The following is a 26,358-nucleotide window of genomic DNA, read 5'->3' as shown; positions in this document are numbered from 1 at the left end:
TACCTTCAGGTAGAAGGTACAGGAGCCTGAAGACTGCAACAACCAGGTTCAGGAAAAGCTACTTCCCCACAGCTATCAGGCTATTAAACCTGGCTCGGACAAAACTCTGATTATTAATAACCCATTTTCTGTTATTTGCACTTTATCAGTTTATTTATTCATGTGTGTATATATTTATATTATGGTATATGGACACATTGATCTGTTTCGTAGTAAATGCCTACTATGTTCTGTGTGCTGAAGCAAAGCAAGAATTTCATTGTCCTATACAGGAATACATGACAAACTCACTTGAACTTGAACTGGAACTGGAACTGGAACTTTATTGTCATCTTGCAAAGCTTTCAATTTTTCATAAAATTCAGAATTGAGACCATCGGGGCCCGCCGCCTTTCCATTTTTCAAGGATCTAATGAACTCTTCGATATCTTTCATTGAAATTTTAGCACTAATAATTCTCTCTCTCTCAGATCAAATCCAGAAAGATTACATTTCTTTAAGAATGTTTCCATTCTTATAGTACGATCTGTTTTTTTGGCTGAATAAAGTGTCTGATAATATTTCAAAAATCTGTCATTGATGTCCTTAGGCAATGATAGTGTTTCTCCCGTATCTGACCTAATTTTATGAATTGTATTTTCCTGATCTAACTTGCGAAGTTGACGCTAGCAATTTTTGGGGTTTATCACCAAATTCAATTTGTAATTGTTTAGTATGTTGATAAAGTTTTATAATTTGGTCTGAATATGTGTAATTTAGTTTATATTTAAGTGCAGCAATTTTGTTGTGTTTTATCATAGAAGGAGCTATCGCATTTTCAATATCTAATTGCTATATTTCCATTTCTAGTTCATATTGTTTAGCTCGGCTCTTTTTATTATGAAAGGCTTGGGAGGAGATGAGCGCTCCTCGTACACATGGTTTAAATGTTTCCCACAGAAGCGAGACAGGTGTTTCTGGGAGATTGTTTGTCTGACGATTTCAAGATGATTTGGACAAATTGACGCTGAAAATGTTCTTTCAGTTTAAATCGATTCTACTCAGCCAATCCTTTCCAAGGAGGGTTGGTTTATTTCTGTAGCCACTATGATGGGCACTGTTACTGACTGACCATTATGCTGAACTTTACAGTTCATTTGTCCACATGTCTCCAAAACTTTGCCCAAGTAGTTTCTCAGCTTGACCTTACTCTCAAACAATGGTATCTGTGGGAACTTTGTTTCGTACAGGTCTCTGCTCATGACCGAACAATCTGCTGCCGTGTCAATACACATATCGATTAACTGTTCATTTATCAATAGTTTGAAAGTCCTTGCCTTGGCTGGTTGTAGGCTTATCGATGTTGGATGTATAAATGGTGTACAACCCAAGTTCATTTACATCTGGGTTCACCTTCAGGTTGTGAACTCCTCTCTGGTGTTGTCGCCTGATTCCCGCAGGTTGTTGGTTTCCTGTATTAAGCTTGGCCCGACATGTTGAGGCGATATGGCCTTTCTTCTGGCAGTTATAGCACTTGGCCATTTTGAACTGACAAAATTGGGATGAGTGATTACCGTTGCAACGATAACAACTGGCTGAACCCGGCTTCCCGCCATACTTCGGTTTTGGTTTAGCGCTTCTAGGTTTGGCCATAGGCACTGCCTTGTGACTGTCAACGGCCACTGCAGTCCGTGGTGAGCGAAACTCGCAAACATTCTTTGATGCCATCTCCATTGTGGTAGCAATCTTGCATGTTTTCTCGAATGTGAGATCAGTAGTGTTCATGAGTTTGGACCACTAGACCACAAACAGCTCTGCTGCGTAGTGTGCGGCCCAGAATGGTTCCAAAGTTACAGCGTAAAGTTACGTTTTTCAAGGCAACAATGTACTCATTGATTGTCTCATTCTGCTTCTGGTTTCTAGTTTATACAAATGTATAGCTTTCTGCAATTTAAAGAGGCTTTGGGTTGAAGTCCTCCTCCAACTTCTTTATAATGTCATTGAATGGCAAGTCTTTTGCCTTTAAGGGTGCAAGGAGATTCACGAGTGTATCGTACATTTCAGGACCAACCTCCGTGAGCAGAATCGCTTTCATGTGTTCGCAAATGGCCTTACTTGTTTCAGTCACTCTCTCTTCTTCACCACTAATTTCCATTATATTGTTTGCTGTGAAAAACATGTTTGCTCTCTCCATATAGGAGCTGAATGGCTCTCTTGAATGGCAGTGGTGGCTCGAAGGGCCATATGGCATATTCCTGTACTTATTTTCTATGTTTCTATGCTTGAGTATATGGCAATAAAACTCGACCACTTCATTTTTCCATCCCAACATTTAAGAAACAGTTACTGATACATGGATAGGACAGGTTTGGAGGGATCTGGACCAAAATCAGGTAGTGTAGCTGGGACATGTTGGCGGGTGTGGGCAAGTTGCACCGAAGGGCCTGTTTTCACACTGTATCACTCTATGACTACATTATACCTCCACCATGCACGAATGCTTCAAACACAAGTGGTTGAGTTTTATTGCCATATACTCAAGCATAGAAACATAGAAAATAGGTGCAGGAATAAGCCACTCGGCCCTTAAGCCACCACTGCCATTTAATATGATCATCGCTGTTCACCTAAAATCAGTACCTCTTTCCTGCTTTTTCCCCATATCCCTTGATTTCGCTAGCCCCAAGAACTAAATTTAAATCTCTCTTGAAAATATCCAGTGAATTGGCCTCCACTGCCACCTGTGGCAAAGAATTCCACAGATTCACAACTCTCTGCGTGAAGGTTCAATTGTTGGGTATTAATGGTGGAGTAGCAAGATGGATTCAACAGTGGCTGAATGGGAGATGCCAGAGAGTAATGGTGGATGGCTGTTGTCAGGTTGGAGACCAGTGACGAGTGGGGTGCCACAGGGATCTGTGTTGAGTCCACTGTTGTTTGTCATGTACATCAATGATCTGGATGATGGTGTGGTAAATTGGATTAGTAAGTATGCAGATGATACTAAGATAGGTGGGATTGTGGATAATGAAGTAGATTTTCAAAGTCTACAGAGAGATTTATGCCAGTGGGCTGAAAGATGGCAGATGGAGTTTAATGCTAATAAGTGTGAGGTGCTACATCTTGGCAGGACAAATCAAAATAGGACGCACATGGTAAATGGTAGGGAATTGAAGAATGCAGGTGAACAGAGGGATCTGGGAATAACTGTGCACAGTTCCCTGAAAGTGGAATCTCATGTAGATAGGGTGGTAAATAAAGCTTTTGGTGTGCTGGCCTTTATAAATCAGAGCATTGAGTATAGAAGTTGGGATGTAATGTTAAAATTGTACAAGGCATTGGTGAGGCCAATTCTGGAGTATGGTGTACAATTTTGGTTGCCTAATTATAGGAAGGATGTCAACAAAATAGAGAGAGTACAGAGGAGATTTACTAGAATTTTGCATGGGTTTCAGCAACTAAGTTACAGAGAAAGGTTGAACAAGTTAGGACTTTTTTCTTTGGAGTGCAGAAGGTTAAGGGGGGACTTGATAGAGGTCTTTAAAATGATGAGAGGGATAGAGAAAGTTGACGTGGATAAGCTTTTCCCACTAAGAGTAGGGAAGATTCAAACAAGGGGACATGACTTGAGAATTAAGGAACAGAAGTTTAAGGGTAGCATGAGGGGGATCTTCTTTACTCAGAGAGTGGTGGCTGTGTGGAATGAGCTTCCAGTGAAGGTGGTGGAGGCAGGTTCGTTTTTATCATTTAAAAATAAATTGGATAGTTATATGGATGGGAAAGGAATGGAGGGTTATGGTCTGAGCGTAGGTATATGGGACTAGGGGAGAATACGTGTTCGGCACGGACTAGAAGGGTCGAGATGGCCTGTTTCCGTGCTGTAATTGTTATATGGTTATATGGTTTATATGAAGAAGGTTTGTTCTCATCTCAGTCCTAACTGGCCTACCCTTTATTCTTAAACTGTGACTCCTGGTTCTGAACTCCTCCAACATCGGGAACATTTTTCCTGCAGTTACAGTAAGTGAAAATCTAGCAGGCAAGCAGGATGCTTTTTCCAACCACTCCTATTTGAAGGCCACTATCTTCCACCATTTCTACCCAGAGCTTGGTACTTACTTCCAGCAGCCACTGGTTGTCCTCCAGGATGCACCGAGCCGCAGCTTGATCCATGCCGGTCACCTGGGCGAATTCGGCACAGAGACTCTCACGGCAGCGGCGCAATGCTTCCGATGCCTTCGATGGCCTGGGACTCTTGCACTGAGGCTGCTCCATGCCCGGAGCTACAGCAAACACTCACCAGCCCCGGCTCCCTGTCCCCGCCGCTGCTTCTGCTTCCATCCCTCCCTCAGCCCGGGCTCGCCAACACCCGCGGCCCATGCAGTTGATATAAGTTTTTACATTTTCATTGATTACAGAATTTCTCACGACAGAGCGTGAGAAATTTGTGATCAGCGTGAGAGCGTGAGAATTTGGCAAAATGCGTGATTCTCATGCTCAATGCGTGAGAGTTGGCAGCCCTGATGGGGGTTGGGGCCGGAGGAAAGTAGGTGAGTGGATGGAGGCCGAAGCAATGTCTGGTATGGGGGTGGTGAGTGGTCAGGGAGGAGGGGAGTATGAGGACTATAGTGTGGGTGGGGAAGAGCTGGGGTAACATGGTTTGAGGGGGGAGGGGAAGACCCAATGGAACAACCAGTGAGGTTCCCAGTGTTGGGGGGGGGGGGGGGGGGGGGACGCAGCAAGGGTAGGCCCTGGCAGTTAGATGCAGAGTCTGCAGCGTGGAGACTTTAGGCCCGGTGCTGAGCCTGGGGCTCAGGTAGAGTGACGGCTGCGGCCTGCTGGAGGGCGGTGGAATGGCGAAGGTTGGGAAAGGCTCAGCATTGTATCCTTGTTCAGTGGAACTGTGGCTAAAAAGAAGTAGCACATGTGTTTTGCTTTCTGAGAATTTAGCATGTTCCAAAGCAACTTAACTTTTTTCTTCAAATAGCACCATTGGTATTTTTATGCCTATGTGAGGAGCTAAACTGAGCCAGAGTTTAAGACCTCACGTGAAAGGCGATATCACACCAATGCAGCGCTCAAGTCAAGTCAAGTCAAGTCAAGTTTATTTGTCACATACACATACGAGATGTGCAGTGAAATGAAAGTGGCAATGCTCGCGGACTTTTGTGCAAAAGACAAACAACAAAACAACCAAACAAATTATAAACACAATCATAACACACATATTCTTTTACATAATAAATAATAGAAGGAAAAACGTTCTGTAGAGTTAGTCCCTGGTGAGATAGGCGTTTACAGTCCGAATTGCCTCTGGGAAGAAACTCCTTCTCAACCTCTCCGTTCTCACTGCATGGCAACGGAGGCGTTTGCCTGACCATAGCGGCTGGAACAGTCCGTTGCAGGGGTGGAAGAGGTTTCTCATGATTTTGTTTGCTCTGGAGTTGCACCTCCTGTTGTATAGTTACTGCAGGGGGGTGAGTGAAGTTCCCATAGTGCGTTAGGCCGAACGCACTACTCTCTGCAGAGCCTTCTTGTCCTTGGCAGAGCAATTCCCAAACCAGATGGTAATGTTCCCGGACAAGATGCTTTCCACCGCCGCTGCGTAGAAGCACTGTAGGATCCTCGGAGACACTCTGAATTTCCTCAATTGCCTGAGGTGGTAAAGGCGCTGCCTTGCCTTACTCACCAGTGCTGAGGCGTGTGATGACCATGTCATATCCTCAGAGATGTGGACTCCCAGATATTTAAAACAGTTCACCCTATCCACAGGATCCCCATTTATACTCAATGGAGTGTACGTCCTCGGATGATGTGCCCTCCTAAAGTCCATGATCAGCTCCTTCGTTTTTTTGATGTTCAAGAGGAGGCTGTTCTCCTGGCACCAGAGTGCTAGATCAGCCACCTCCTCCCGGTAGGCCCTCTCATCATTGTCTGAGATCAGGCCCACCACCACAGTGTCATCAGCAAACTTAATTATTGAATTGGAGCTGAACCTAGCCACACAGTCATGTGTGTACAGGGAGTACAATAGGGGGCTGAGGACGCAACCCTGGGGCGATCCTGTGCTCAGGGTGAGGGACTTCGATGTATTCCCTCCCATCTTGACTACCTGGGGCCTGGCGGTGAGAAAGTCCAGGACCCAGGCACACAGGAAGGTGTTGAGCCCCAATTCCAGTAGCTTCCCAGCCAGTCTGGTGGGGACTATCGTGTTGAAGGCTGAACTGTAGTCTATGAACAGCATCCTCACGTAGCCCCCCTTCTGGCTGTCCAGATGGGAGAGAGCGGTGTGCAAGACCTGGGAGACCGCATCGTCCGTGGACCTGTTCGGACGGTATGCAAACTGCAACGGGTCCATGTTCCGAGGGAGGAAGGCGCAGATGTGATTCTTCACCAGCCTCTCAAAGCATTTCATGACTACCGAGGTAAGGGCCACCGGACGGTAGTCATTCAGGCAGGCTGGGGAGGCATTTTTTGGTACCGGTACAATGATGGATTTTTTGAAGCAGGCAGGGACCACGGACTTGTCCAGGGAGAGGTTGAATAATGTAGTGAGCACTGGAGCTAGCTGCGTAGCACAGGACTTGAGTACTCGCCCCGAGATGCCATCGGGGCCTGCAGCTTTTCTTGTGTTCACCCGTGTCAGTGCCCTCCTCACGTCGTGCTCGGACAGCGAGAATGTGTGCACATTCCTCCCTTCAGCTTCGGTAGCCAGCCCGCTGTCGGTATTGTCGATAGTCGGCAGACCTGGAGTGGTGTTTGCCCCTCTCGAAACGAGCGTAGAAGGAGTTCAGGTCGTCAGCTAGGGAGGTGCCGGCACATGCGGATGAGGGAGGGGTGCTCCGGTAGTTGGTTACAATCCGTAGCCCCTGCCACAGGCTTCTGGTGTCCTGCTGCTCCATCTGTAACTCCATCTTGTCCCTGTACCTTCTCTTTGCGTCCTTCACCGCCCTTCGCAGTCGGTAGGACTCTGCCTTGTAGACGTCCATGTTTCCTGATGCCAAGCCCGAGTTGTAGGCAGCGGTACGAGCATTCAGGGCCACACGAACAGATCTGTCTACCCAGGGTTTTTGGTTCGGAAAGGTGCTTACCCTTACCGTGGGGACGATGTTGTCGGTTATTGTTGCGATGAAGTCCATGACTGCTTCCGCGAACTCACTGACGTCACTGGAACTTGCTTCGAACATATTCCAGTCGACATCACTCAGTGCATCTTGCAGCATGGCCTCTGACTGGTCGGACCACCGCTTTACGTCCCTCGTCTCTACCGCTTCCCGAACTATCCTCTGTTTATACTCTGGCAACAGGAAAATAGCAGCGTGGTCAGATTTTCCTAGGGGAGGGAGTGAAACGGCCTTGTAGCCTTCCCTGAACGGTGTGTAGCAGTGGTCCAAAGTTCTCTCCCCCCTGGTGGCACACGTGATGTGTTGGTAGAAGTTCGGCATGACCTTCTTGAGATTTGATTTATTAAAATCTCCAGCCACCACCATAGCCGCATCCGGGTACTAGTTTTGATGTCGACATAGCACATCGTGTAGGGCCGATAGTGCCATGTCGGTGTCCGCCTGCGGGGGAATGTAGACGGCTGTGACGATCACTGAGCCGAACTCCTGGGGAAGGTAGAATGGGCGGCATGAGATCGTCAGGTGCTCCAGGACCGGCGAGCAGGAACGGGAAAGCATCTTGATATTTACAGGGTTGCACCAGTTGTTATTGAAGCAGACTCCTCCACCCTTGGATTTCCCAGATGTTCTGTCAGCACAGTGGACAGTGAAGGACTCGGTTGGGCAGATTACCTGATCCGGAATCAGTGAGGTCAGCCATGTTTCAGTCAGGCAGAGGATGTTGCAGTTCCTTATGTCCCGCTGGAATCTGATCCTCGCCCTGAGGTCATCCAGCTTGTTTTCCAGGGACTGGACATTCGCCAGAAGAATGCTGGGCAGAGGTGGACGAAAGGCTTGGGCTTTCAGCCTATTCCGAATCCCCCCCCGCTTCCCTCGATGTTTTCTCCGGGTTTTCCTTGCAGCCGAGCTCCCTTTGTTGTTGCAGCAGCTTCTGTTGATCTCTGCTGGCCATGCTGGATCAGTAAGTACAGAGTCTAAAAAGTCTCCGTTTGCCCTGGAATTTAGATTTAAGAGGGTTTCCCTGTCATACTTTGTTAGTACTAGGGAGTTAGAACTTAGAAATAAGTTAAAAAGGACCATAAAAGTAAAAAACACACACAATTTTCGCGGAGCTGCCACAACGGCGACTGGACAGGGCCGCGCCATTTAAAAAAAAAAAATTTTCATTTGTATTACACAGGTCCCGTTGATGTTGATTACTGACCCTGGGTTAATATGGAAGTGAATGAGAAAGATTATATGGACACAGAGAACTGCAGATGCTAGGTATTGCTCAATATGACACAAATTACAGGAGCAACTCAGCAAGTCAGGCAGAATCTCTGGAGTGCATGGATAGGTGAAGTTTTGGGTTGAGACCCTTCTTCTGACTCATAGATGATATGAAGTGCATTGCATTAGAACTGAAACTGATCTTGTCAACATGGACAGGTTCATTTTAACTAACACACATCAGATCACAGCTGATCCATACACCTTATAGATCATGGATTTTGATGAGTGCTCTCTACAATCTTTTGACTTTTATGGACAAAAAGCTGCCAGTTTAGTAATGCCATTTCAATTGGACTATTTTCTTTTGAAATTAAGCCACAATAAAGTGGTTTATTCAGTCGATGGTTTCTCAAATTTAATGCTAGTTTTCGGCATCATTTATTATACATTCACGCAGGCTTGAATAAATATGTCCCGTGTGCCATCAAGTTATTGGAACGGAATTTCAAGCAACATGTAGCAACTGACACACGGTACTCTCATCAGTGAGATTGCAGTCTTGACCTTCTCTCACCTAATTAGAGACCTTTAACTATCTTTAGTGTTCTTTATCAGACTTTATCTTGCACTAAATGTTGTACCCTTTAACTGTGCACTCTGGACGGCTTGATTATGATCATGCATTGTCTTTTCTTTGACTGGATAGCATGCGAACAAAAGCCTTTCACCTTCCCTCAGTACAAGTGACAATAATAAGCTAAACTAAACTAAAGTAAAGACCAACCCTTTGTGAAACCCCTAACATTTGATTATATGTTCTGGTTTGCTCTGAGCCTGCCACATGGTTTACAGTGAATACAGATTAGAACATTTGCAAATCCAACCTATCACCAGGATGCAACTAACATAAATTAACCACTCCCCACTGAGTTTATTATAAATTACGCGAGAATGTTTGGCATCATTTAGTGTGTGATTGCACAAGAAGATGAAACTACTGTACAATCTGCATGTTTTGCTAATTGTCATCTTTCTAAGTCCAGCCTGTAAGTAACAAAATAAGGAATATTTAACCTTAATGTATTCATGTTATAATTTATTTCAGTAAAGGTGTTACTTGTAAGTGGTGATGTTCCCATGTTTCTGCTGCACTTGCTTCCTATGTGGTCCAAGTTGCAGCTTAGGAGTGCTGATAAAGGAACAGGTATTGCTCATTTCTAACTGCATTTGAGAAGATGGTAGTGAGACACTAGTTTGAGGTGTTGAAAACATTTGTTGGTTATTTCTACAGTGCAGAAATATGTGGATTTAGACCTTGTGAAGAAGTAAGCATGGCAACATATTTGCTAATCCAGGATGGTGTGTGATTTGGAATGAAAATGTATTACTGCTCTTGCTGCATTCATCCTCTTTGCTGATAGAGGTCAGAACTTTCAGATCTGCTGTTGGAAAAAAACTGACTTTGCAAAAAGACTTTGCGGAATTCCAGAACAAGGAGTCACAGTTTAAGAATAAGGGGAAAATCTTTTAGGACCGAGATGAGAAAAACATTTTTCACACAGAGAGTGGTCAACCTCTGGAATTCTCTGCCACAGAAGGTAGTTGAGGCCAGTTCATTGGCTATATTTAAGAGGGAGTTAGATGTGGCCCTTGTGGCTAAAGGGATCAGGGGGTATGGAGTGAAGGCAGGTACAGGATACTGAGTTGGATGATCAGCCATGATCATATTGAATGGCGGTGCAGGCTCGAAGGGCCGAATGGCCTACTCCTGCACCTATTTTCTATGTTTCTATAGGGCAGCTTTGTATATGAATACAAGCCCTTATGTGTGTTGATAGTCAAGTACTGTTGACTCTCCTTGTCGACATTGGAGGTGGAGGGAGTGTATATCTGGGGGGTTGGATCGCCTATGAATCAAGTGTTCTTTTCCTGGAAGGTGCCATGATTTTTGACTGTTGTTGGAACATTTGTGCTCCAAGCAAGTTGAGAGCCTGATAACCCGTTCCCGACTTGTAGATGGCAGAAGGGAACTGGGAGAGTACTTAAGTATGATTGTGCTTTTGTATAGTAAGGTTTTTACTGAACTGTATGCAACAAAGAAATTTCATTGCACCTAGGAACATGTGACAATAAAGTACCTTTGGACCATTAGTCGGAAGTTCAGCCTCTGAGCTTTACCCTTATAACCATACCATTTTTTGTCCAATTTGGTTTCTGGTTCTGTCACTGAATTTCAAAGATAAACGGTAACATTCCCTCTTCACAGACTTGGTCATTGCCAAACGCTCGTGTGGTGAAATGCAATTTGCCACGTCTGTCCAAAGCTGTGTGCTATAAAATTCTTGATGAGTAGAAGTACAGGCTATTTCATTGCATGAAGAAGGGGAATTCAACTCCACCTTTCTTAATCATCAGTGGATATTGTAATGAAATCTCACTTCAACTCTTTTGGAAAGTTCTACTTATATTACTGGTTACATAACATAATGTTCAATTAATCTTGTAAAGATCTATTCAGAATAATTCATCGATCATTTTATCCGTAATCTTGTTAGGGGTGGACAATAAATGCTGGCCTTGTCAGTTATCTTCAGAGCCTGAATATGAAAAAAAAAGTTTGATATCTTTTATTTGTTCCAGGCCATGGAGATGAAATTATTGGAGGTCATGACGCTGTACCTCATTCAAGACCCTATATGGCATCCCTTCAAATGTTTAAGTCGTGGAAACAGCAGTATGTCCATTATTGTGGAGGGGTTTTGATCAACCGTGAATGGGTTCTATCTGCAGCTCACTGTGAAATGTAAGCTCTACTGTGTATGAATGAAAATTTACTTTAATATGTGATCAGTTCCTAATCCTAGCCTGTGTGGAATTATCACGTTCCACTGTTTGGTCATGTCTTCATTAATATGTAGATCACCAGGTTAATGCATTTTTTGTGTTAGAAATACTCAATTTGAATGGTCACTTATGCGATACCTATTTCAGACCCATGATTTCAGTACTTTAAGAGTATTACTTACTAGCAATTTGTTTTGATGGGTACATTAATGAATTTTAATTAAGAGCAAAGTCTTGGCTTATCATTGGGTATGGATCACCCCTTGCAAATTGCACATTTATTAACTACCAAATATGATGTGGTGTATATATATATATCTTATATTTCCACGAATTTCAATATTTAATGGTTGGCTTCCTGATGAATTTCTGAAAATGGCCTTTTTAAAAAAAAAAGTATAATTATGTTTATTTTTGCTTGGCAGCAAAGATGGCACCATTGCTGGAAAACAGAAGCTTCGAGTGGTTCTTGGTGCACAATCTCTTTCGCGATACGAGTCGAGTAAACAAATATTTCATATCAAGAGACAGATTCCCCATCCAGAATTCCGTGGTAATACTATGGAAAATGACATCATGCTGCTGGAAGTATGAATTTTCTTTCTCATCTGTATACAGTGCTCTGAACCCTTCATTTGTTCATTAGCAATGTTTAATTTCACAAAAGAATATGTCTTCGATGTCTTGGGGAATGATTTTTCAGATTACTTACGGTGATATCTAGGATGCCGTTTGGCCCAGGGGAAACCAGACTTAACCTTGTCCTCCTCCTTTAGGCATGTCAGGAAGTTTTTCAGCAAGGATCATTAGAATGATCATTTGATGGGTTTTTACCCCTTACTTTTAGTCTATCACAACCTGACCAGGTGTAGGATGTAGCACATAGAACAGCATTGCACAGGAACAGGTTGTTTGGTGCCGGACATGGTACTTACTTAAACTAAACCTTTTTAACTGCACATGCTCCATCTCCCTCCAGTCCCTGCATATCTATGAGTCTGTCTAAAAACACCACTATCATACCTGCATCCACCACCACCCCTTGCACTGTGTTTCAGGCACCCACCACTTTCTGTGTAAAAGAAACTTGTACTAGTCGCAGATGAGATCAGATGTCTCTGTGTGAGTGTGGAGCCATCTTGGGCAGATGTTGCACTGAACTGATGAGGAAATGTTCCCTTTTTTAGACAAGGAAACTTAACATTTCAAATTAAGGAATTGATCGGATAGAAGTTCCCGAGGAAAATTTCTGCATCAACATATCCTGATCTTCAAATGAGATCAAGAAATGTTCTGAATTACATATCCTCCTTCTTATCTCTATTCCAAGAAAACACCTCCAGTTTCCAGCTGCAGGAGTGTTCCATAGAGCTTGGATCAATCTTGTAATATTAATCTCTAGAATATCTAATTTTTTGCCAACAATCAATCTGCGTTCAGCCTCAGCTGCATCCCAGCAGGAATATGAGGGGTAAATTTTAAGCAAGCCACCTAGAGAAGAAAGGAACATATTGTATCACTCACATGTTTCACTCTGCCTTATTGTACAGTTCACAGAAGGCATTGAAAAGTAAAATTATACAATTTGGCAGGTCGTCACAATCGAGTAAAGTAAAATTCTTTATTTTAAACGATAATAAAGTGATTTATTCGAGAGAGTCTTAAACAGCCAAAATAACGAAGCCCCTTCGATCAGGGTGGAGCTTGAATCAATGCTTTACCAAAAGCCCGCGAAAACACTCCCGCGATCACGTGGCCGCGACAGCCAATAGCGAGGGTTTGTGATCTCCAGGCCACCACTAGGTGCTACTACAAAATCCAGCCATGTTTGTTTGAATAAAATTAATTTGATGGAAAATAACTCTTTATTTTCCCAGGTGAGAATTTATAACAAGACCCATAATATCAGTAACTCAGCAGCTCAAAATGCAATCAAAATGGCGGCAAACAAAATGGTGGCATACAAAATGCTATTTGAGGAAACAACCTAAGGAAAAGCAAAGCGACACATAGCAAGATTATAAGTATATTTAAGATCATCCGGTGATAAGGTCATAACTGATAGGAGCAGAATTAGGCCATTCGGCCCATTCAACTTACTCCGCCATTCAATCATGGCTGATCTATCTCTCCCTCCTAACCCCATTCTCCTGCCTTCTCCCCAAGACTCCCGACACCCACACTAATAAAGAATCTATCTATCTCTGCCTTAAAAATATCCATTGAGTTGGCTCCACAGCCTGTCATAGAAAATAAATGACATGACAACAGTGCAACTAAATTAATTGTTGACTGCTTTACCATTCCATCTGTAATATGTTCCACATTAATGACATTCAATCTATATTATTTCTTAATCATCGTTAAAAAAGCATCCAAAAAGTGTTGAAAGATTTGGATTTCCAGCTTTATATTTCCATCAATTACTTTGTTCATTTTCAGTCTGATATGATATTTTAAAGCAGCCATAGCTAAGTTTGACTAATTAGAGTTTACTTGTTAACAAAGAAAGATTTAGATAGTATAGAACCTTGAAGGGGTGGCACAATAGCACAGCTGGGAGAGCTGCTGTTCACATCGCCAGAGGCCTGGGTTAAATTCTGACGTCAGGTGCTGTCTTTGTGGAGTTTGCACGTTTTCCTTGGACCATGTGAGTTTCATCCAGATAATTTAGTTGATATTTTAGTTTAGTTTAGTTTCGAGATACAGCGTAGAAACAGGCTCTTCGGCCCACTGTCCGCACCGACCTGCGATTCCCGCACATTAACACGACACGACACACAATAGGACAATTTTACATTTACACCAAGCCAATTAATCAACAAATCTGTAGGTCGTTAGAGTGCGGAAGGAAGCCGAAGATCCCGATCCCCGAAAACCCATGCAGGTCATGGGGAGAATGTAAAAATTCTGTACAGACAAGCACCCATAGTCACGATCGAACCCGGGTCTCTGACGCTGTAGGGCAGCAGCTCTACCATAACGCCACCTTGTCGCCAACCCGTTACTTCATTTTCCCCCCCATTTCCCAAAGATTTGTGCATTTGTAGGTTAATTGGCCTCTGTAAATTGTCCCGAGTGTGTCGGAAGTGTCTGCGAAAGTGCGTTAAACTAGCGTGAATGGATGATCGATGTGGACTTGGTGAACTGAAGAGCATTACCATGCTGAATCTTTCAATCAATCAATCAATCAATCAATCAATCAATCAATCAATCAATCAATCAGAAATAATATTGGGTAGGCTAATGGGACTGAAGGATAATAAATCCCCTGGGCCTGATGGTCTGCATCCCAGGGTCCCCAGGGAGGTGGCTCTAGAAATAGTGGACGCATTGGGATCATTTTCCAATGTTCAATAGATTCAGGATCAGTTCCTCTGGATTGGAGGATAGCTAATGTTATCCCACTTTTCAAGAAAGGAGCGAGAGAGAAAACGGGGAATTACAGACCAGTTAACCTGAATTCGGTGGTGGGAAAAATGCTGGAGTCAATTATTAAAGAGGTAATAATGGGGCATTTAGATAGCAGTAAAAGGATTAGTCCAAGTCAACATGGATTTATGAAAGGGAAATCATGCTTGACTAATCTTCTGGAATCTTTTGAGGATGTGACAAGTAAAACAGATGAACGGGTGCCAGTGGATGTAGTGTATCTAGACTTTCAGAAAGCCTTTGATAAGGTCCCGCACGGGAGACTGGTGACTAAAATTAGAGCACATGGAATTGGGGGCAGGGTGTTGACATGGATAGAAAATTGGTTGGCTGACCGGAGGAAAAGAGTAGGAGTGAACTGGTCCTTTTCAGAATGGCAGGCAGTGGTGAGTGGAGTGCCGCAAGGCTCGGTGTTGGGGGCGCAACTGTTTACCATATATATTAATGATTTGGAAGAGGGAATTAGGAGCAACAATAGCACATTTGCGGATGACCCAAAGCTGTGTGGCAGTGTGAACTGTGAAGAGGATGTTAGGAGGTTGCAGGCTGACCTGGACATGTTGAATGAGTGGGCAGATGCAGTATAATATAGATAAATGTGAGGTTATCCAGTTTGGCGGCAAAAACAAGGGGGCAGATTATTATCTCAATGGGGTTAGGTTAGGTAAGGGGGAGGTACAGCGAGACCTGGGTGTCCTTGTACACCAGTTACTGAAAGTTGGCGTGCTAGTGCAGCAGGCAGTGAAGAAAGCTAATGGAATGTTGGCCTTCATAACAAGAGAATTTCAGTAGAGGAGTAAAGAGGTTCTTCTGCAGTTGTATAGGGCTCTGGTGAGACCGCATCTGGAGTATTGTGTACAGTTTTGGTCCTAATTTGAGGAAAGACATCCTTGTGATTGAAGCAGTGCAGTGTAGGTTCACGTGGGATGGCAGGACTGTCATATGAGGAAAGATTGAAAAGACTAGGCTTGTATTCACTGGAGTTTAGAAGGATGAAGGGGTTCTTATAGAAACATATACATTTATAAAAGGACTGGACAAGCTAGATGCAGGAAAAATGTTCCTAATGTTGGGTGAGACCAGAACCAGGGGCCACAGTCTTAGATTAAAGGGGAGGTCATTTAAGACTGAGGTGAGAAAAAACTTTTTCACCCAGAGAGTTGTGAATTTATGGATTTCCCTGCCACAGAGGGCAGTGGAGGCCAAATCACTGGATGGATTTAAGAGAGAGTTTGATAGAGCTCCAGGGGGTAGTGGAGTCAAGGGATATGGGGAGAAGGCAGGCACGGGATATTGATTGGGGACGATCAGCCATGATCATAATGAATGGCGGGCTGGCTCGAAGGGCCGAATGGCCTCCTCCTGCACCTATTTTCTATGTTTCTATGTAATCAATCGATCAATCGACCGATCATCGGCGACAGTAACGTAGGAATTATGCACATCAGCCGCACAAATATTTTCATGTATCACATGAAGGGTAAATTGACATTACATTTTATGGTCAATTTTTCTTGTCTCGTTGATCATCTGAAAAATAAACATTTCATTCTGCAAAGGTCCAAACCTCAGCAAATGAAGTACTTAAATGGGGAAACCAACAAACCTCTTTTGAATAGAGCAATAGTTTAAGATATTCTTCACTCTTTGAAGAATAAGACTAAATCATTATTGTATCACAGCTGGAGAATAATGCAATGATCAACAATGATGTGGATGTGCTCAAACTACCTGGAGGAATGGTCAATGATCTGAAGCCTGGAACTTCCTGCTTCGTGGCAGGATGGGGAAAAACAAGGAAAGGATCTCTATCTGACACACTTCAAGAGGTGACAATAGAAGTAATAGATCGTAAAACATGCAACAGCGAGGACTATTACGATCACAAACCTGAAATAACCCAGAACATGATCTGTGCTGGTGACAATGAAGGCAGAGGAGATTCTTGTGGGGTGAGTGTGCTGTGTAGCATTGTTATCAGTAAAATGACCATAAAGCTATCAGAGTGTGTGCAAAAGCCCAAATGGTTCACTGGTGCCTTCTATAGATTGAAACATTCCATCCATCCTCACACTGGCCTTAGCCTGGCATTATTGTAGCTTGTTTTTGTAAACGTTTTTTTTAAATAGCTGAAAAATAATATCATCTCAAGGAAACTGTTCCACTTAAAGATTCTTTGTGAATTTGATTAGGCACATATGCTCCATGATGTAAAATCACCATCTCCTCAAACCAGCTGGGCACGGGTAATAAATATAGCATTGTGATGTGTTTTCAGACTGAAAGTTGGTGATGTGTTATTTTATCTGACTCTACTGAATTGTCATCTTTATTGTTTTCTCTTCCAGGGTGATTCAGGTGGTCCTTTGCTTTGCAATGGAACGTACGTCGGGATTGTGTCCTTTGGCCAAGGATGTGCAGATCCCAAAAAGCCTGGAGTTTACACTTTTGTTTCTGATAAATACCTTTGTTGGATTTGGAAAACCATTGCCATGCAGGCTTACAATATGACCGATGGAGGGCTGTATTGAGTAATCAGCGTGCTAATTCACTTTGCTTTACTAACTGTGATGCTCAAACAATTGGCTTAGATAACCAGCATGCTTCCATCTATATCTTGAGTACATTGTGTAACATTTTACCACAAAATGCAATAAAAACTAGAATTGTGAAATCCCCTTGTCTCTGAAGTAAGATTTATGGGTTGTGAAAACAAACTGAATGAGTGAATTAATTAATTAATACTTTATTGTCACATGTGACAAGCCACAGTGAAATTATTTGCTTGCATACCACATAAAGGGCGCTGTCAAAGTGGAGTGGATTGGCTGAAGGAAGCCTTTCACTGAGGTGAGTATACTTTGGGAGTTTTAAAAAGAGCGCCAAAAGTCAGCCCGGGGTAAGTACCTTGAAGGTCGCAGAGAAGCAGCAGCCAGACCAGCGAATGAGTGGATTGGCTGAGACATCCTAATTAGATGTGCATATCAATCAATCAATTAGATTTATTCATCACATACACAATAAAGTGCAGTTAAATGAACTTGCCAGCAGCGGTACAATAAAAAAGAACACACAATAAACTTTAACACAAACATCCACAGCTGCATTCTTCACTGTGGTGAAAGGCACAAAGTACAGTCCTAATTAGTTGTGTGGATAGTTGACTTGATTAAATAAAATTAAGTTCAGGTCCAGGGGAGCGACCTGTTGAGGGGAAGTTCCTTGTTGTGGTAAAGTGTGAGTCTTTGGCTCAAGAGTCTTCGGCGAGGAGGCTGAGGCAAGGAGGCTACACTTGAATCCACTGAAGTAATGGCAGACAAATTGTTACAGTGTCTCTCTTGCAAGCTGTGGGAAGTCAGGGGCACTGCTGGTGCCTCTGACAACTACATCTGTGGAAATTGTGTCCAGGTGCAGCTCCTGAGGACCGTGTGAGGGGACTGGAGCAGCAGCTGGATGACCTCAGGACCATCCGGGAAACTGAGAGTTTCCTGGACAAAACCTACAGTGAGGTTGTCACACCAAGGATCCAAGAAGAGCACTGGTGGGAGACTGTGATGAGGAGAGTAAACCTGGAATGCAGGAGCCACCGGTGGCTATATCAATTGAAAACATGTTCACCCTCTTGGGAGCTGTCGGAGCGGCTGCCAAGGCTGTGACTCCAACCCTGGTGCTGAGGCTCAATGGGGAAGAATGACGTCAGACAGAGACGTAATGGTGGGGGAATCGATAGTCAGAAATGCGAGACAGGAGATTCTGCAGCAGCAGGCGTGACTCCAGGATGGTGTGTGTTGCCTCCCAGGTGCCAGGGTCCAGGACGTCTCGGAGCGGCTGCACGACATCCTCAAGTGTGATGGGGAGCAGCCGGAGGTTGTTGTGCATGTTGGCACAAATGATATAGATCAGAAGAGGAAGGAGGTTCTGCACCATGTTTATGGAATTGAGTAGAAGACTGAAAAGCAGGACCTGCAGGGTAATGATCTCGGGGTTGCTTCCAGCACCTCGTGCAAGTGAATATAAGAATAGGAAAGTAGGGGAAATGATTGTGTGGCTGAGGAGTTGGTGCTGGGGGCAGGGATTTAGATTTCTGGATCATTTGGATCTCTTCTGGGGCAGAGGTGACCTTTATAAAACGGACGGGTTGCACCTTAACTGGAGGGGGACCAATATCCTAGCGGGCAGGTTTGCTTATGCTACACGGGAGGGTTTAAACTAGATTGACAGGTGTGTGGTATCTCGAACAGGACAGAGGCACGTGAGATGCCACAAGTTGGCATGGAGGGTGGTGTGGGAAAGGTTAGTGGATAGAATAGGCAGGTGAAAGGCGGAGAGCAAGGAAGGAAGCTTTCTTTAAACTGCACATATTTTAATGCAAGGGGCCTGACGGGTAAGGCAGATGAGCTTAGGGCATGGATAGGTACGGGCGACTGGGACATTGTAGCCATGACTGAAACCTGGTTAAGGGAGGGGCAGGACTGGCAGCTCAATGTGAAGGGGAAGGGGGGGTTACATTGTTGGTTAAGGAGGATGTCATGGCAGTGATCAGATGTCACATTACGGAATGGTTCATCTAGTGAGGCTGTATGGGTGGAGCTGAGAAACAAGAATGGGATGATCACCTTGTTGGGGGTGTACTACAGACCCCCGAATAGTCAACGGGAATTAGAAAAACAAATATGCCAGGAGATTGCAGACAGCTGCAGGTCAAATAAGGTTATTGTTGTAAGGGCTTTTACCTTCCCAATATAGACTGGGAAAATCATAGTGTGAAGGGTTCAAATGGGGTTCAATTCCTCAAAAGTGTTCAGGAGAATTTTTTTGAGCCAACTGAGGTAAGGCTAACTTTGAGGGTTTGAGAAAAGGTCTCGCTCAAGTTGACTGGAGCAGGTTATTTGAGGGGAAAGGAACATCGGCCAAGTGGGATGTTTTTAAAAGTGTGCTGACAAATGCTCAGGATATGTATGTCCCCGTTAGAGTGAAGGGCAAAGCAGGCAAACGCAAGGAAGCTTGGTTGATGAGGGAAATTGAGGCGTTGGTTAAAAACACGAAGGATGCATGGGGCAGGTGTAGGCAGCTGGGATCAAGTGCAGCCCTGGAGGAGTTTCGGGAACGAAGGAGTAAATTAAAAAAGGAGATCAGAAGGGCAAAAAGGGGCCAGGAGATAGCTCTGATGGGTAGCATTAAGGACAATCCCAAGAGATTTTTTAAATACATAAAGGGGAAAATGGTAACTAGAGAGAGAGTGGGACCTCTTAGGAATCAAAGCTGTCACCTTTATGTGGAGCCACAGGAGATCGCCAAGGTCCTCAATGAGTAATGAAGAACTTGGGGCAGTCAATGGAAGTGTCTTGAGAGCAGTCAGTGTTACCGTCAAATAAGCACTGAAGGCACTGTCGTGTATGAAGGTAGACAAATCTCCAGGGCTCGATCGATATATCCGAGGACATTGCCGGTAACTAGAGAGGAAATTGCGGGAGTCCTGGTTGAAATTTAGGAGTCGTCCTTAAATATGGGAGAGGTGCCGGAAGATTGGAGAGCGGCAAATGTTGTGCCTCTTTTCAAGAAGGGCTGCAGGGAAAATGCTGGGAACTATAGGCCGGAGAGTTTAACTCTAGGGCCTGATCTATAAATAGAGGTTGAGCAGGCTAGGACTTTCAGGAGAATGAGGGGCGATCTTATAGAGGTGTACAAGATCATGAGATAAATAAATTGGGTAAATACACAGAATCTTTTACCTAGTGTAGGGGAATTGAGAACCAGAGGACGTAGGTTTAAGGTGAGGGGGAGACGATTTAATAGGAAGCTGAGGGGATAACGTTTTACATAGCTATAAGGAACGAGCTGCCATAGGAGGTAGTTGAGCCAAGAACTATCATAACATTCAAAACATGTTTGGACAGGTACATGAATAGTAAAGGTTTAGAGCGGTGGTTCCCAACGTGGGGTGTACGCCCCACAGGGGGGCAATTTGATTTTTAAGGGGGGCAATTGAGCGCGACTGAGGAGGTCTGGGTCCAAATTTTCGATTTTTTTTTTTTTGGATTTTCCATCAGGTAAACATATGTAGTTTATGTTTCAGATGTTATTTTGAGTAAATAATTTTTTGGGGGTAAAAAAGGTCTTTATTGTGTAGTTATTTTTTGAAGCTTGTTTAAACCAAGGTATTGGCGTTTTAAGCTTCTTCAGCTGAAACGGAGTTCACTTTTTAAATGATAAGAATTATATATCACCACATGGGGGGGGGGGGGGGGGGGCATCAGGATTTTAGAGGTGATTAGGTGGGGCATGGCCAAAAAAAGGTTGGGAACCATTGGTTTAGAGGGATATGGGCCAGACACAGGCGTGTGGGACTAGTGTAGATCAGTCACGTTGGTTGGCATGAGCAAGTTTCCATGTTTCCATGCTGTATATCTCTCTGACTCTATGAGTCTATGTCTGTGGCTATATTCTCTGGTGTTTATTAGAATGAGAGATGATTTCATTGAAACCATCAGTTCTTACAAGGCTAGACAGTGTAGATATCAGGATTGTTTTTGTCAAGGCTAGAATGTCTGGAACTGACATTCACTTTATTCATACAAATAAGGGGTTTGGGATGAAAATAAATTTCTTGATTCAGATGTTAGTCCAAGGTTTTTGGATGTTAAGGGAATAATTAATGTGAGGTTAGTGCAGAAACTAATACTCAGGTAATAGATCAAGATTGATTTTAGTAAATGTTGGGGTGAATATGATGGGTTTGAATGGCCTCCTGCTGTTCTTACGCTTTTGTGTTCTCAAAATGTTTTGCCCGGATTCTCTTCTTCAAATGTCAAGAGTCAAGAGTCATTAATTATCATATGTACTGAAACAGAACAATGATCTTCTTATTTGCAGCATCATACCAGGTCTGTAAACACAGTACTCAAAATATAACATAATAAAACAAACACAAAAGTTCAATAAATTAAAAGAAACTCCATTAGTGTAAAACAAAACGAAAGCCCAGTTTCTAGTGCAACCAGGACAGTTTGTAGTTCAAAGTTTAGTTGTTTTTGGAGTGTTCAATAGGCTGACAGATGTTGGGATAAAACTATTCCTGAACTGGAGGTCACAGTTTTTAGACCCCTGTGAGATAGAAGAGTGAGATAGATTAGTTTAGTTTAGCGATACACCGCGGAAACAGGTCCTTCGGCACACCGACTCCTCGCCGACCAGTGATCCCTGTACACCTGCTCTATCCTATTTATAATTCTTACTAAAGGCAATTAGCTTACAAGCCTGCATGTCTTTGGTGTGTGGGAGGCAACCGGAGCACCCAGAGAGAACCCATGTGTTCATGGGGAGAGTGTACAAACTCCATACAGACAAGTACTCGTAGTCAGGTTGAACTGGGTCTCTGCCGCTGTTAGGCAACAACTCTAAATTTGCACATCTACATATTGACTGGTTGCATCATGGCCTGGTTCGGCAACTCGAATGATGGACCGGGCAGTGTCCACCAATTTTTGCAGTTTTTTTCATTCCTGGGCATTCGAGTTGCCGAATATCAGACTATTTTCACAGAGGTAAGGGCCAATTAGGCCTAGCAAAAGGTATGAACACTTTTAAACATTTTTTTCCGACTATTTTGTCAAATGCAAATACAGGGAGAATGATCAAAGTGCTCACATGGCTCACTCTGTTAGAAGCGTTCTGAGTTTAAATGTTCCGTGTATTCCTTCTTAAAGTATAAATTTTTGTGTGGCCAGGGGTGCGATTGAGAACAGCTGGGAAAGGGCGGATGGGGCGTCACGAATAACAGCGTTTCCCTGGCCATATTATGGCCCATTCCCCAACCGTAACATTAATCAAGCTCTGTCTAACTCCGCCTTCACACCATCCCCCTGTGACATGGGTTAGTCATTGCTGGGCGGGCTGTGGGCCGAATGGCCTGCCAACGGGAGTCAGAGACTGACACTGAGATCCATTGTGCAGGAAGGAACTGCGGATGCTGGTTTTTACCAAAGATAGACACAAACGCCACCTGTTCATTTTCTCCAGATATGTTGCCTGACCTATTGAGTTACTCCAACATTTTGTGTCTGTGTTCACTATGAACATTGAATTATTTAATTTTAGGTAACTTACACTCTCTCTCTCTCTCCCCCCCCCCCCCCCCCCCCCCCCCCCCCCCCCCCCCCCCCCCCCCCCCCCCCCCCCCCCCCCCCCCCCCATGCAGTAAATGTTGGTTAACCAGTCCAAGGTTTGCAACGGTGGTTCCATCTTGGGGTCACACTAGCCCTAGCCAACAATTGGCCTATCAGGGAACCAAATATAGACATAAAGTGCTGGAGTGACTCAGTGGGTCAGGCAGCAACTCTGGAGGAGAGGGTTAGGCGACATTTCGGGTCGGGACCCCTCTTCAAAACACCCTGCTGAGGTCATCTGTTGTTGGCCCTGATTTGTCCTGGTCTTTTCTTGATTCCAGTTCCCCCCTACAATCATCCCGAAGAAGGGTCCCGACCAAAAATGGAATCTATTACTTTTCTCCAGACATGTTGCTTGGCCCGCTGAGTTACTGCAGCATTTTGTGTCTAACTTGCTGATTCAGATAGTTTTTGATTATCAAGGATTCTGCGCTGACTCTTTACTCTGAAACACACGTTGGAAATTTAAACTTGGGCGCAACTAACATCGTCTAAGTAATGTGGCATCTTCCTGCAGTAAAGTCACAGCATTAGTACAGGCATGTCTCCAAATGAGCCAATTCAACCAAGGGAGGATATTTATAATGTGTGAAAAAAAAGTGACATCATTTGTGCCACGTGACACTTCACAGTTCACAATGTTCATTCAAGATTTAACGGGAAAGCTCAGGAGAAGGACAAGTCACTCGCACAAATAACAGAAATGCAGAGTACCGTGGGAACTCTTTATCTACCCCCCGTTATATCATGTGATATCGTGCTAGACCACGACCACTTCACTCTGGTTACTTCAATCTTGCGTCAAGTCGTCCCTTGAGAATGGCCTATAAGAGTTTCATTGTTCCGCTTCGGAACATATAACAATGAAACACCCTTGACTTTTCATTCTTTAATCTTTGTTTAGGAGACAATACCTAGTTCAAGAATGTGGAATTCATTGCCTCAGAAGGCTGCGCAGGCCAGGTCAATGGATATTTATAGGTTGGAGACTGATAGATTCATGATTAGTGCGGGTGTCAGAGGTTATGGGGAGAATGGGGTTGAGTGAGAAAGATAGATCGGACACGATAGAAACATAAAAACCAAGAAAAATAGGTGCAGGATTAGGCCATTCGGCCCTTCGGCCCTTCGAGCCTGCACCGCCATTCGATATGATCATGGCTGATCATCCAACTCAGTATCCCATCCCTGCCTTCTCTCCATACCCCCTGATCCCTTTAGCCACAAGGGCCACATCTAACTCCCTCTTAAATATAGCCAATGAACTGGCCTCAAATACCTTCTGTGGCAGAGAAGTCCACAGATTCACCACTCTTTGTGTAAAAAATGATTTTCTCATCTCGGCCCTAAAAGACTTCCCTCTTATCCTTAAACTATGACCCCCTAGTCTGGACTTCCCCAATATCGGGATGGTAGTGTAGACTTGATGGGCCAAATGGCCTAATTCTGCTCCAACATATACCACAACAAATAATGTTGCAGTTTATCTTCAATGTGTAGGAGAAAATGTTGAATCCCTTAAACCCCTTTTTCACGGGGCGACTTGACGCAAGAGTTAACCAAAGTTGAACATCGTGGGAACCTCTTGCGATAACCGTACAGCATTCGTGGACCACCGTGGCGCTAACGGCAGGTACTCGTGTAACTTAGTGACTCGGGAGAAAATTCAAACAAGCTTGAATTTCTCCAAGAGTGACTTGTACACTTGTGGTTGAACATTGCAACATTATATGCACGTAGTGGCCAGTGCGATATCCGTACTGACTCTTGCGTGTACCATGGGAACTCCTGCGAACGGTGAACCCGGAAGCTGGACAGAGGGGACAGAAGGTGAGTAAAAATTGTCTTCTGTGGGATTGAATTAAAAAAATAAAGATTTGAATCCGCATATGGACATCAACTTATTAATGAGTTATGTTAATGTGATTCAAGAAAGGTAACAAATAACTATAAAACTAACATTTGGACAGAGGGGATGTTCTGCATTCTAGTTTAAAAGGGACACCATTTTCTTTAATGATCTTTCCTGATCTTTAAAATACTATTGCAACTCGTCCGGGAAAGAAGAGTGAAAAACAGACTTTACTGAAAGGTCCCACATTTTTATGGTCCGTGAGCAATTTTTCACATGTACTTCTTTGAGAGATACAGCTCGGAGTCCTCGCCGACCAGCGATCGATGCCTTTCCGAAGCAGGGTCCGGAACGCTACCAATCAATGTTCTCCAGATACCCATGTAAAGGAGTGAACTGCACATGCTGGTTTAAAACGAAGACAGACACAAAAAGCTGGAGTAACTCAGCGAGTTAAGCAGCATCTCTGGAGAAAAATAGGTGATGTTTCGGGACGAGACACATCTCCAGACTCAATTCCGATTAGGATGTCTGAAGAAGGGTTCCGATTCGAATCGCCACCTATACTTTTTCTCAGCGGGTGCGGCAGCATCTATGGAACGAAGGAAATAGACAACGTTTCGGTCCCGCTGCACCCGCTGAGTTTCTCCAGCATTCGTGTGTGTGGGTGGGAGTTGGGGGGAGGGGGGGGAGAGAGACATAAGGCAGCCTGAAGAATGGGTCGCCTGTCCATTTCCCTCCGTAGATGCTGCCTGGCCCGCGGAGTTCATCCATTCATGCCTGTGTGAGAGAGAGAGAGGGAGAGAGAGAGAGAGAGAGAGGCACACACAAGGTGGATGTGAAATCTCACCTGCCTGTTTCAGTGACAGACACCCACCGCCACTAAATGAAGACACCCCCATCTGTCTCCCCCTCCTCTCCCTCGACTCCCCCACCTTTCCCTCCCAACTCCAGTCCCGTCCCAAGTTCGGTCTGTGAAACGCAACACGCCAGCCCCGACAACCAGCCCGGTGGTCAGTGCCTCTCTCTCTCTCCCTCCCTCCCTCTCACAGGCTGAGAGACTCTGCCTCTGTGAGTGTACGTCTATTTCTCCCCCTCTCCCACACACAGTAAAGACCGAGTAACTGTGCTCACTCCATCTGTGTCTCCCACATACACAGTAAAACTCTGCTTTGTGTGTGTATATACCAATTCAACCAAGGGAGGATATTTATAGTGTGTGAAAAAAGAAATCATTTGTGCCACGTGATGATTTAATTACACTTGACAGTTACAATGTCATTCAAGATTTAACGGGAAAGCTTGGGAGACGGACAATTCACTCGCACAAATAACAGAAATGCCGAGTACCGTGGGAACTCTTTGTCTACCCCCCCGTTATATCGTGTGATATCGTGCTAGACCACGACCACTTCACTCTGGCTACATCTTGCGTCAAGTCGCCCCGTGAAAAAGGCCTATTACCCTGTTTTTGTAGTTCCTTGTCCAAGAAAACTGTGATTCTGATTCCTTGAATATATTCAAAGCTGGGAGATAAAGCTAAGGGGATTGGGCAGGAAAGTTGAATCAACTAAAGCCTTTTTTGAACAAACTCATGGGACAGAATGCTAGTTTTTGTTCCACATCAGTGTAAGTCAATGGGTTTCATTCCTCACATCCAACGTATATAAATGACAAAGGGAGGAAGTGCCCATGAACTATTTAATTCCCTTGCCTTTTTACATTGGATTATATAATTCCTTCTCTG

At 44.1% G+C, this 26,358-nt stretch overlaps 1 protein-coding gene across 4 annotated transcripts in view; it reads left to right on the top strand.

Moving 5' to 3' along the window:
• LOC129696359 (granzyme K-like) overlaps window positions 1-17,295 on the top strand; it is a 53,312-nt gene extending 36,017 nt beyond the window's left edge. The window contains exons 1-6 of one of the 4 annotated variants that reach the window (XM_055634207.1): window positions 8,025-8,064; window positions 8,284-8,369; window positions 10,959-11,121; window positions 11,588-11,750; window positions 16,277-16,546; window positions 16,943-17,294. In XM_055634207.1, coding sequence (XP_055490182.1) covers window positions 8,363-8,369; window positions 10,959-11,121; window positions 11,588-11,750; window positions 16,277-16,546; window positions 16,943-17,125 — 786 coding nt within the window. In that variant the 5' untranslated portion in view covers window positions 8,025-8,064; window positions 8,284-8,362 and the 3' untranslated portion in view covers window positions 17,126-17,294. Of the gene's footprint in view, window positions 1-7,800; window positions 8,065-8,283; window positions 9,365-10,958; window positions 11,122-11,587; window positions 11,751-16,276; window positions 16,547-16,942 lie in introns of those variants that run through there. The other 3 variants (XM_055634225.1, XM_055634198.1, XM_055634216.1) reach the window with 3 other exon arrangements.
• The last annotated feature ends 9,063 nt before the right edge of the window (window positions 17,296-26,358 follow it).

The sequence above is a fragment of the Leucoraja erinacea genome, chromosome 1, assembly GCF_028641065.1.
Source record: "Leucoraja erinacea ecotype New England chromosome 1, Leri_hhj_1, whole genome shotgun sequence".
Lineage (NCBI taxonomy): Eukaryota > Metazoa > Chordata > Chondrichthyes > Rajiformes > Rajidae > Leucoraja > Leucoraja erinaceus.
The sequence above is the reverse complement of the archived record's forward strand: the minus strand, read 5'-3'. Positions and strand labels throughout refer to the sequence as shown.